Source organism: Rhinopithecus bieti, unplaced genomic scaffold (genome assembly GCF_001698545.2).
Source record: "Rhinopithecus bieti isolate Rb0 unplaced genomic scaffold, ASM169854v2 scaffold_42380, whole genome shotgun sequence".
Lineage (NCBI taxonomy): Eukaryota > Metazoa > Chordata > Mammalia > Primates > Cercopithecidae > Rhinopithecus > Rhinopithecus bieti.
This window is the reverse complement of record NW_016818327.1, coordinates 102,054-115,150: the sequence shown is the minus strand read 5'-3', so window position 1 is coordinate 115,150 and position 13,097 is coordinate 102,054. Positions and strand designations below refer to the sequence as shown.

At 34.1% G+C, this 13,097-nt stretch overlaps 1 protein-coding gene across 1 annotated transcript in view; it reads right to left on the bottom strand.

The window, feature by feature from the left end:
• CADPS2 (calcium dependent secretion activator 2) overlaps positions 1-13,097 on the bottom strand; it is a 366,001-nt gene that overhangs the window by 299,317 nt on the left and 53,587 nt on the right. The window contains 1 exon segment of the mRNA XM_017856925.1: positions 12,171-12,289. Coding sequence (XP_017712414.1) covers positions 12,171-12,289 — 119 coding nt within the window.

The following is a 13,097-nucleotide window of genomic DNA, read 5'->3' as shown; positions in this document are numbered from 1 at the left end:
TAAAACAAATAATTGGACATTTTGGGTTTTCAGAGGGAACCAACAGCTAAAGTTATTTAATATTGATGTGGATGTTGACATTTAGCTACTGATTTTATTTTAACAAAAAAAAATGCACCACTTTAAAAATACAATTTTTTAAATGTGGATAATGATAGGTTAACTTTTCACATCATTAGAATCATATTCATAGTGCATAAATATTGTTCCACTTTTTTTCCTAGACATCTACCCTACTTGAAAGTGAAGTAATACAGGGCACAAAAGATGTAGATTTCATCTCTATCATTTTGGTAGAACTATATAAAATTCATGATTTTTTTTCACATTCAAATATTAAAATTTTTGAAGATTCTTATGAGAATTTGCCAAATTCAATATGATCCAAATGCTGCCATCTGCCAGCAAAGCTATATTACGGCAAAAAAGGAAAGTTAAACATTAGAACACAGTGAGAATTTCACAGACTTGCTTCAGGTAAAATTTGCTATTTTATAAGCCAAAAGACTTCACATCTTCGCCAACCAGATCCATCTTGCATTTTATGTAATAAGGAAATCTGAGCCAGGAACACAAAAGTGTTACTTGTCTAAAATTGACTAATTCTTCATTTTATTTTTTAGCCACACTTCACCACCACTGTGATTTCTCTGGTGGTCTTAAGGCAATGAAGTTCTGGGAACAAAACAAATTAAAAATAGGATCATCTTCTCTTCCTTAAAAAACATTTCTTTAAATAATGTTATATGAATATCTTTGCAGGCATGTTTCTAAAGCCTATAGTTTTAATTTGGAAGACATGTAAGTGCAAAAAAATCTCCCCAAATCCTAAGTTTACATAGACTTTATTCTTCCCAGGAAAAACAAACAAACTTAAAAAAAAAAAAAAAATAGTGCTGTATCTTACAGGTGTACAGGTCGCAGAGTTCCTATACTTAGAAAATTTTCTTCAAATTTCAAAGAGAAGGAGAAACTCCTGTAGACAATAGCTCTCATGCTGCAAAAGTTACCTGATAATTGTCAGTACTTCAGGAGATTCAAATCTCCCTTTTAAACAGGAAGGCTTAGAAATTATGATTTTAAAAAACTGCATTAATTTTAAAATATTCAGCTTGCCATTAACATTACTAAATGACTTACTGACAAAAAAAAAGTTTTATAAATAAAAGGAGAAAAATCACTGTCATGGATATATAAATAATAGTGTCTCAGTAAGGAAAAATATGTTACTTAGGTGGTTTGAGCTAAAAGTTTCCATTAAAGCAGGAGAACCTGTAGCAGATTGATATACATATAAAATAATTACATAATGCATAGATCAGAATCATGGCCAAATTAAGAAAAAAAAAAGAAAGTTTATTTTTTCAAATGGGAATTACCTCATTTGAATGTGTGAGATGGGAGGTGTAGGGCATACATTTAAAAATACACTTCACTTGCAAAGAACGTCAATCTTCATCTTATGACCATTGCAATTATACTGTATACAAAACTCCACAACTAAAAAATCTCTATATAATGTGTATATACAGAAACACACTATGGAAGCTAAAAAATGAATATTTTTTGCTCTGAAGCTATACATAAGTCACTAGAATATAAAAATGGAAATATAATATATTGTATTGACTTTGTGCTAATGAAAAAGAGAGTGTTCTGAGATCAATATGGGTACAAAACCTTCATCAAGTTGAACTGGTCTTGAAATATCAATCAGAGTTCCTGGGCACAGAAAGACCAGGGAGGTACCATGTGTACACACAAAGGCATGAGACAGTAAGACAGTGTGACTTTTTTTTTTTTTTGTTTTTTTTTTGAGACGGAGTCTCACTCTGTTGCCCAGGCTGGATGGAGTGCAGTGGCGCCATCTCGGCTCACTGCAAGCTCCGCCTCCTGGGTTCACACCATTCTTCTGCCTCAGCCTCCTGAGTAGCTGGGACTACAGGCACCCGCCACCACGCCTGGCTAATGTTTTTTATATTTTCAGTAGAGACGGGGTTTCACTGTGTTAGCCAGGCTTGTCTCGAACTCCTGACCTCAGGTGATCCACCTGCCTCAGCCTCCCAAAGTGCTGGGATTACAGGCGTGAGCCACCACACCCAGCCGCATTTTTGGCTCCCACTCTGCTTGGATCTCCAGTTCATTGAGGTCATCTGAATACTCTGATTCACAGAAACCTCATCTATTCTCTTCTTACCACTGAGAACTAACAAAGTGTTCCAAGATATTTTTATGAACTCTTTCAGATTTCCCTGTATCTGAAAGAATAGCAATAATATAAGGTTGCATTCAATTTAAGATTATCATTTATTTCTTTTGCTAATCCACGTGTCAGTTACAGAGGAAGATCCCAGCTTCACCTTAATTCCATAACTCCAGAACAGGTAATAGTCAAGTGCTCTTCATATAATGTATTAACATGGTGCCAATATGGAAGACATGGCTGTAAAATTACTGTCAACAACTGCAGGATATTATGCTGCACAGCACTAGAGATCCTTTGATGGCTGCACTTTAGCACAGCAGATATAAATCTTCAATGACATCAACTAAGACACAAAACCAATGTTGATAGAGAATATATGACAACCAATGAATCTTTTCCCTTCATAACTGACACTGAGGCATTATTCATTTTGAAAACTATCTCCATTTGATTGTAGCTAACTCTCAAATCTTAAAAAAAGATTATAAAGTGCTTAACAAATAAATATTATATGACAATACAAACACCCAAGCCAAAAATCTCAGAAAGGACTTGGGAAACAAAAGCACATTCCACTTCATAAAATAATGTTTGCTGTTTGGTACTGTCAAAAGCACTCAATCCTTTATTAAGTGTGAAACTCCTCCGGCAAATTTCCTGGACTTAAAAATAGGATGCTAAAAGAGATTTAAAGAAAGTAGAAAAATGAATACATGAGTAGAAAAATAAAAAATAAACACCACTCAAAGCAAAGGCTAAAAGAAAAAATAGTGAATATATGGGCAGAGGTACCTGCAGAATATAATGATTGAGTGTTCCTACCTATATTACCCCAATTAACTCACAAAATAGTCCTTGAAATAGGTACCACTCTTTCCTTCATACCAATGAAGAAATAGACTCGAACAGATATAAATAGCCACAGTAACACAGCTAACCTGTGGCAAAGCTAGGATTTATACTCTGCAATGTCTCAGCCTTTCTCTTAAAACCATGTTGTACTGATAAACACCCACTATAATCCCTTGTCGTTAACATTTTAAAACCTAGAAATTCTACTACTGCATGATCTTTATATGTAGAATCGAAAAACTGAAACTCATAGGAATGAAGAGTAGGACAGTGGTTGCCAGAGGCTGAAGGTGAGGGAAATGAGATGTTGATCAAAGAGGACAGATTTTCGGTTATAAGATGAACAAGTTCTAGGAATCTCTGTACAACATAGGGGATGATGGATATATTAACTTGATTGTAATAATCATTATACAACATATACATATATCAAATAATCATGTTGGACACCTTGAATACAATCTTTGTTAAGTAAACAATTTTAAAATTTTACAACAGAAAAATTCTACTTCCTTATCTTTCATTCAATGTATTTCTGTTTCTAAATATTATGAATTCTGGTAATTTTTCAAAGCATGAACTTGTTTACTAATTCATACCAAGAGCTATGCAACTAGGTGTCTTAAAATGCCTTTCCTAACTTGTGGATATCACCATTGTTATTCACTCACAGATTGTTGAAGATCTTGACAAATCCTTTACATGTGCGATCTCCATTTGCTCTTTACAGCAATACTCTGGAGTAGTTATTACTGGGCTTGTGTCCTAACAGTAGATTTGTACTTTAATGCCCCCTTAGGAACCCTGCCCTATGAAAAGATCTGCACCAGCAGCACTGAGGGTGGACCAGCCCTGGGCATATCTCTTGGACTACTGGACAGAGCTCTAGATGTAACAGTTACAGCATCTTAGAATAAAGGCATTTCTTCTTTTTGGTTCAAAAATTTGCATGTGAAGTATGACAACACTAAAGTGTTTGGTTTTCTGTTCTTGTGATAGTTTGCTAAGAATGGTGGTTTCCAGCTGCATCCATGTCCCTACAAAGGACACTAACTCATCCTTTTTTATGGCTGCACAGTATTCCATGGTGTATATGTGCCACATTTTCTTAATCCAGTCTGTCACTGATGGACATTTGGGTTGGTTCCAAGTCTTTGCTATTGTGAATAGTGCCACAGTAAACATACATGTGCATGTGTCTTTATAGCAGCATGATTTATAATCCTTTGGGTATATACCCAGTAATGGGATGGCTGGATCAAATGGTATTTCTAGTTCTAGATCCTTGAAGAATCGCCACACTGTCTTCCACAATGGTTGAACTAGGTTTTAGTCCTATCAACTGTGTGAAAGTGTTCCTATTTCTCCATGCTGTTTTTCACTGGAGCTCATGAATGCTCTTCAGCTAACATCTGGAATCTAAATCCATCATATCTTCTTATTAATTCAGATGCCTCTAATTTTAAGGATCCCCAGATTGCTCCCTTTATTGTAAATAAATTCTCAATGAATGTAAATTTCTGTATTTGGCTAATGCTTGTCTCTTTAGGCTTCATTTTGTTCTGCACCAACAGTATTGGTCTTGAGAAATGTTACTTCTAGTGAATTTATTTATATAAATAGAAGCAATCTGTCATGATTTTGAAGATGGAAATGAGAGGAGAGAAAACTTTTGTATGGTTTGAGTGTTTTGCCTTTGGTTCATTAAAAATAGGCACAGTTGGCTGACCGTGATGGCTCACGCCTGTAATCCCAGCACTTTGGGAGGGCGAGGTGGGCAGATCATGAGGTCAAGAGATCGAGACCATCCTGGCCAACACGGTGAAACCCCAACTCTACTAAAACTACAAAAATTAGCTGTGTGTGGTGGTGCATGCCTGTAGTCCCAGCTACTCAAGAGGCTGAGGCAGAGAATTGCTTGAACCTGGGAGGTGGAGATTGCAGTGAGCTGTGATTGCACCATTGCACTCCAGCACTCCAGCCTGGTGACAGAGCGAGACTCTGTCTAAAAAAAAAAAAAAAAAAGAAGGCACAGTTTTCAAAGATCATACAAAAATGTAGCGTATTTTATTTTATCTCTAGTCTGTAAGAACAGCTGACTAATGAATTATATTTCAAAAATAATTCGGACATTACTGAATTAAAATGGAAGCTAATATGTTTTTGAAAGGCATGGTTAGATTATCTTGTTTCATATGCAGTCTGCATTTAATCTCTCTTAAACATTGTCTCCGTACCTTGCCATTCTGATAAGCATTCCATCTGTAGCTGCAAAGTTCTTTCAATGGTTTGGCAGATATTACAATTCTGGTTAAGAATTTAAAGTTTCCAGAAATTGGTACTGGAGACTGTATTTCCCATCATTTTTATGAGGCAAAAGGATGTTCTATCATAATATCCATAAATACATTTCTCCAAAGACACACAATTCATTCGTTTTCTCATTGCTTCTTGTCTTTTATTACTTTCAGGGGGTGGGCAGTAGAGACCCATTAATCTTCAAATGCTTTTAATAAAACAGCACTATGGGATGAAGGAGAGACAGAAGGGGTGGCAAAAACACATTGTGGCTTCCTGGTGTTTTGTTTTCTCTCTAACAAAAGTTACCGATATTTAATTCCCTAGTGTGATTATCAGTGCACTTTTATTTTATTGTGGTACTGCACTGGACACTTAAAAATTTGTTAAGAGGTTAGATTTCAAGACTGGATATGGTGGCTCACACCTGTAATCCCAGCACTTTGGGAGGCTGAGGTGGGAGGATTGCTTGAGGCCAGGAATTTGAGACAAGCCTGGGTAACACAGACTTCATCTCTACAAAAAAATGAAAAAATTAAAAAAGACGTTAGATATCATGCTAAATGTTCTCCTCTATTTGTGTTTAATAATGAATTTCCTTATTTTCCTGGTACCAAGACCTGTTTTTTCCTTCCATAGGCTATTACTAGCTCCTGTGTTTGTTTAGGCACTCAAAGGATACTTAACACTTGGAGGGAATAAAAGACTAGTACATATAAGGAAATTTAGGACTACTATATGACCATAATAAATCTTGTTCTCCCTTCACCACCCCACAGCTGGTCATCCCTCCTACTATCCCTCCATTTTCTTTTCAGTGGTATCATTAAGGCTATGGGCTAACACCAAAATAAATGAAATGTCTGGAAAGGGTAAAATGCTATAAAGTGTAGAAATAATTCCTCTGTATCTCATTCATACAAAACTTTTCCTGGTTTACTAAGAGACTGTGAAACGATGACTTAAAATCTATAAATAACAGGAATTTTCTCCATAACTGAAAAATATAGTTTATCCACACTCCCTTCCCCATTTTACAAAATAAAAATTAAAATGAAACTTTCACAAATTACACTGCCTCCCTGTCACTCTTTGTAAACCAAACTTGTCTATCAATACCATGTTACTAGACCCCAGGTCCTATATTCTAGGTTATGTACCAATCTCACACGCTGTTTCCCCCTAATTGCTGGCAGGAAATCAGAACTACAGGAATGAAATAGGCAATGGCCAGAAATCTTGATTAAGTGTATTGGAAATATGGACTAAATAAGGCACTTTAATTAGTATCAGACAGAAGGATGAATTTATCTCCAACAAAGCACAAACTGTTGAAGCATTAAAATTTGGAAAACGTGTCTGAGACACAATTCACTATGATGATGGAGGAGATACATCTCTTTCCTGTTGTGCAAGATGAGTTCGGGATGAAAGTAATGACACTGCTAAAAAGCTGCAGTTGGTCAGCATTCATGAGATACATTTTTAAGGTAATCTGCCCTGGGATACCATGATAAATACAAATCTCTTAATTCATTTAAAAAGTTAACTCAGTGTTCATGGGGAAACACAGAAAGGCTATTTTAGTCAAATTTCCTTACAGAAAGAGTAATTTTAAAAAAGAGCACTGGGGGCTTATTATAATACTTCCTCTCAGGTTTCTAAGTATTTTAATTCACTTATATTGTTCATGCACTTGTTCCCCAATATCAGAAGCCCTTTCAAATACATTATGAATATACGGAAAATTAAATAACAGCCCATNAGTAATTTAAAAAAGAGCACTGGGGCTTATTATAATACTTCCTCTCAGGTTTCTAAGTATTTTAATTCACTTATATTGTTCATGCACTTGTTCCCCAATATCAGAAGCCCTTTCAAATACATTATGAATATACGGAAAATTAAATAACAGCCCATGAAACTTTTACTGTTTGTAAAAAAAAAAAAATGTGTTAAAATAACATAACTTCAGATAAAAATTAATTGGTCTCACAAACCAAATATTTAAGTATCAATTAAATATAAGATTTTGTAGAAACTACGATAAGCAAAAAAAATCCAGATACAAAGACTACATATTGCATGATTCCATTTATATAAACTATCCAGGAAAAGTAAAATTGCAGAGCCTGAAAATAGATGAGTGGTTTCCTGGAACGGAGAGTGGGAGCAGGAATAGACTGCAAATGGCCATGACAGAACTTTCTGAAGTGATATGTCTAAAAATTGAATTTTGATGATAGTTGCACAAATGTATAAATTTACTAAAAATCATCTAATCTACAATAGATGGATTTTATTTTATACCTAAATAAAACAGAGAAGATTATGTGGGGAATAAAAACCATAGCACTGAGATTATTAGAGAAGTCACACTCCCTCAAAATCTCATGGATTAGTATGGTAGACTTAATAAAATAATCTAAGGACCATGAAAGAGCTTCCCAACAAGTGGTGGTACAATAGTATTCTTCTAGTGGGTTTCAGGACTGACAAGACTTCAATTCTCTCGGCCACTGGAGTGACATGGCAGGACCTGGGGCTTCTATTTCCTGCAGCTAAGAACTTTCTTCCATTGACTCTATTTACTACAGAAACAAAATATTTTGCTGATCAAAGGCACTTTGATGAATGAAAATGAAAAGAGATCATATCATTACTTACAAATGCAACTAAAGCAGTGCTTAGAGGGAAATTTACAGTTGCAATTGCCTATATTACGAAAAAAGAAAGATCTGAAACCAAAAGCCTAACTTTTCACCTAACACATGGTAAACATGAAAGCAAACTAAATCTAAAAAAAAGGAGGAAGTAAATAGTGCAGAATGAAGATAAAATAGGGAATAGAAAAATAGGAGAGAGTCCAAGAAATCATCCTAGAAATGTTATTTAAAATAGTTTTTTTAATGGACAAACTTTTAGTTAGACGGGCTAAGAAAAAAGAAAGGATATTCAAATTACTAGAATCAGAAATGGAAGAGAGGATACTATTACTGACCTTATCGAAACTAAAATAATTATAAAACTATGATCAAATGTGTAACAATAAATTAAAGAACTTGGATGAATCAAAAACTTAATGGCATTAACTTTTAATGGCAAAAAACACAATTACTTTTGCACCAACCTAATAGAAAAACCTAAAATGACTCAAGAAGAAAGACAATGAACAGATCTATAACATGAGATCAAATTAATAATCAGAGGATTACTACCAAAGAAAAGCTCAGTCCCAGATGACTCCACTGGTGAATTCTAGCAAATGCTTTCAAAAAATACAAATTCTTCATACCTTTGAAAAAATTGAAGGGTCTACTTAAAACTTATTCTACAAGGCCATTATTACCCTGATAACAAAATCAGAGACATCACACAAAAAATTACAAGGCCAATATCTCTTATGAGTATAGAGGCCAAAAACTTCAACAAAGCACAGGAAACCAAATCCAGTAACAAATTTTTAAAATCTTATATTATGACAAAGTGGGAATTGTGCAAGGAATGCAAGGTTCATTTAACACCTGAAAATCAAATAATGTGTTACATCCTATCAACAGAATAAAAGATAAAATCCACATGATCATCTCAATAGATGTAGGAAAAGCATTTGACAAAATCAAACACCCTTTCATTAGAAAAACAGTCAACAAACTAGAAATAGAAAGGAACTTCCTTAAACTGCTAAGAGTTTCTATTAAAAATCCAGAGCTAAAATCAGATTTAACTATAAAGGATTATATGCTTTCCCCCTATGATCAGCAACAACACCAACATGCCTTTTCTTACCACTTTTATTCAACATTGAACTGGAGACAGGTAGTCAAAAAAATTAAATAATGGAAATCTAAATTAGACAGGAAGAAGTTAAACTATCAGTATTTACAGATGACATGGTCTTGCACATAGAAAAGTCTACAAAATCCACTAAAAATGTTAGAGTTGATAAGCAAGCTCAGTAAGGTTGATTGATGCATATAAAATCTATATACAAAAATAATTATATTTCTAATAATTTGAATGATTTAAAAGTAAATTTAAGAAAACAATTCCACTCACAATAGCATAAAAAAGAATAAAATAATAGAAATACATGTAACAAAAAGTAAAACTTTTACTTTGAAAGCTACAAGACATTGTTGAAAGGGAAATTGAAGGTCTAAATACATAGAAAGACATCCCATGTCTGTGGATCAGAAGACTTAATACTGTTAAGATGGCAGTATGCTCCTAATTGACCTACAGTTACAACATAATCCCTACTGGAATCTCAGCTGGTGATCTTTGCATAATCTTTACAAAAGTTGATAAACTGTTCCTAACATTCATATCAAATTTCAGAATAGCCAAAACAATCTTGAAAAGCAACACAGGTGAAAGCCTTACACTCCTGATTTCAAAAATTACTGCAGAGCAATGGTAATCAAGAAAGTGTGGTAGTGGCATAAGAACAGGCATATAGATTGGTAAAACTGAATTAAGAGTCCGGAAACAAATGCATGTATCTATGGTCAACTGATTTTCAAAAAGGATGCAAATAACATTCAATAAGGAAAGAATTCAACAAATGGTGTTGGGACAACTGAATAGTCACATGTAAAAGAAGGAAACTGGACCCTTATATTACACCATATACAAAAATCAACCTAAAATAGATAAGTGACCTAAATGTAAGAGTTAAAACTATGAAAGTCTTAGGAGAAATCATAGAGCTAAAAATTAGTGACTTTAGGTTTGACAATGAATTCTTAGTGGTGACAACAAAGGCACAACAAAGAAAAAAATAAATTGGACTTCATCAAAATTTTGTGTTTCAAAATACAAATCAAGAAAGTGAACAAATTCATAGAATGAGAGAAAAGATTTGCAAATCACATATATGATAAAGGCCTAGTATCCAAAATAGAGGAACTCTTAAAACCTGAGAAAACAAAAATGGGCAAAGGACTTGAACAGACTTGATATATGGCATTTGATACTGGCATTGCACATCAGGCAGGAAAAATGCAATGGTGCTAGGACATTTAGCTTTCCATATGAAATATATACATGTAGGGAAAAATATTTATACCATATCAGCTTGTATGAGTATACTTTATGATGTTCAACAAAATCACCTAATGACACATTTCTCAGAATATATCCCTGCTGTTAAGCAACACATGACTGTATATATAATTCTATTTATATGAAATGTCCAGAATAGGTAAATCTATAAAAGACAGAAAGTAAATTAGTGGTTGCTTAAAACTGGAGTGGTTAGGGGTTGATAGCTAAAGGGTACAGTTTTGTGTGTGTGTGTGTGTGTGTTTTTTTTTTTTTTTTTGAGATGATGAGTATATTCAAAACGGATAGTGGTGATGATTACACAATTCTGTGAATATACTAATGTATTACCCCCAAATATATACTGTGACTAGATCACAAAAATAAGTTTAGTCAATTGAATTAATAAATTCCACTTGAATGCCTACTAAGTACTCAGATATAAGACTAAATAGGATAAGATGTTTTACCCTTTTCTCAGGAGAAAATATATTGCAAAATAAACAGATAATTAACACAGTCCAAAAATTAAAAAGTGGTGAGCCAGAAAATGTACACTTCCCACTGGGTTAAAGGGAAGGATTATTCTCAGTGATGGTTAAGTTGAGATTCTCAATGCCAGGAAAACAGCTATACAAAGATAAGAGGGAAGATGACTACAAGCAGAGGGGAAAGCAAGTGCGACACCAGGAATGGGTGGGTAAGTGTTTGAGGAACTGCATGAAGTCCAGGGCAGATGAATTGCAGAAGATCGGGGAACAAAGGGAGCAGGCGAGATCCCAGAGGTTATGAGAGATTGGTCAAGTGCAGGCCTGTAGGAATTTGTAGGTTAGGATGAGAAGCTTCAACTTATTTCTTTTCAACCCCCTAACACTCTGAGCACTTCTCTACCATTACACATAACCCTCTGTATCTCCCTATCCTGCCTGCTCTAAAGAAAATGAACATTTCTCATACATCTTTGGTGCCTATTTGGGATCTCAACAGAGGTTTCTTGAATGAACAGGTCACATATTGGTATTATAATAAGGCAAAAATCCTAAATCCTATAAGATATTTAGAATAAAGATTAAATAGAAGAAAAAAAATGTTTTCTAAAGGTAATGTACAAATGAAGGTCAAGCATATTGCATCTGAATTCCTCAGGCCAGCCTGGTTGTTTCTACTAGAGACCATGATGGTTCCTCAAGTTTGAATGAGTTAAAGAGAACATCTTACTAATTTAATTAACTCATTGCCAGAATCTGAAACATCAAACTGCTGGCAAAAAGCAGCTTTATACTCTGATTATTGTGCAGCAGTCATTAACTGCTTCTCTAGCCCACTACTAACTATTCCAAATAATTGTGCAGAATCATGGTATCTACTGTTACATCACCAAGAACTATAACAGGCAAAAATGAAAAGGCTATTAGAATACAATTCTCACAAATGAAATAGGATTATGTATTACCTTTCAAATAACAAATGATGATAAAATTTGCTTTCGTTAGAAATGACTTATAAATGTTTTATTGCCTAATGATTAGCTTTGCATTTGCATGTTGGATTTCCTGTTTGTACTACACAGGAATTCTGCCAAAATTCTAATTATAACATCATTATCCAGAAAGGAACACACTAGTTCTAACACATTTGAGACAAAGCTAGCCAAATAGCAGTTTTAGAGTGTAATACCACACATTTATGCACATAAATAGAGCATGTTTCTTTGGGAGGATTAAAAAAACAAACAATAACAACAATACATTTTTTTCAACTGGCTTACTGTGGCCTTGAGGCTTCAGCCTGGTCTGTCTGCAGTTTTTCTCCTTCCACTTCCATTGTACAGTAAACAATTCGATTGGGAGCAACTGACTTCAAGCCTTGCACTTCCATTATGACAATCTAAAGATAAAATGATTTTAAAATAATGCATCAAGTTGACAACATTTAGCAATATACAGAAATAGCAGCATGAACTGTAATAAGGAAGACTGACAAAACTGAAAAAAAAAATTTTGTTTTTGTTAACATCACTGGTATTTTATCTTCTTTATAATCCACCTCTATTCATAGAAGGTATAGCAAATAACATTTTTAGGAAATCTGGCAACTGAAAATATATCTGCTGCCAGCTACAGATAAGAGTAAGGTCAAAGGTCATAAATATAAGCTGTAGTGAAGTAAACGAAATTTAAACTCAGATCCTTAACAAATTAAGGCAAGTCTGCATGAAGTTAAGCAGAATCACAAATGAAAATTTAGTGTAGATGATAACAGCAGCACATAAGTTCCATATAAATTAATATAGTATATATGAATGGTAGACATTTATACCATCATACTAACTCATTGATATCAACACGTGACATCAGAAATTTTCTATATTCACTTGAGATTACTATTACTCTCTGTAAAAGAGTTTAATTTATGGACTGTATCTTATTAAATGGAAAATTATAATTTGTCACTGAACATCTTAATACTAACTTGGTAAGAAAAAATAATTTTTCTATCCATTGAAGATATGTACCAATTTAATTCAGTATGCTGGAAAAGTGTGGAAAAACTGATATTGCCTTATGTATTTGTAACTCCTGAGAGAAAGGACAACATATATTTTTTATGTGTGCTTTTTAATGTTTGTTGAAGAGGCTGCCAATCTTAAAACACTGTAACCTATCATTCTCATTGGATGTATACATCAAATACG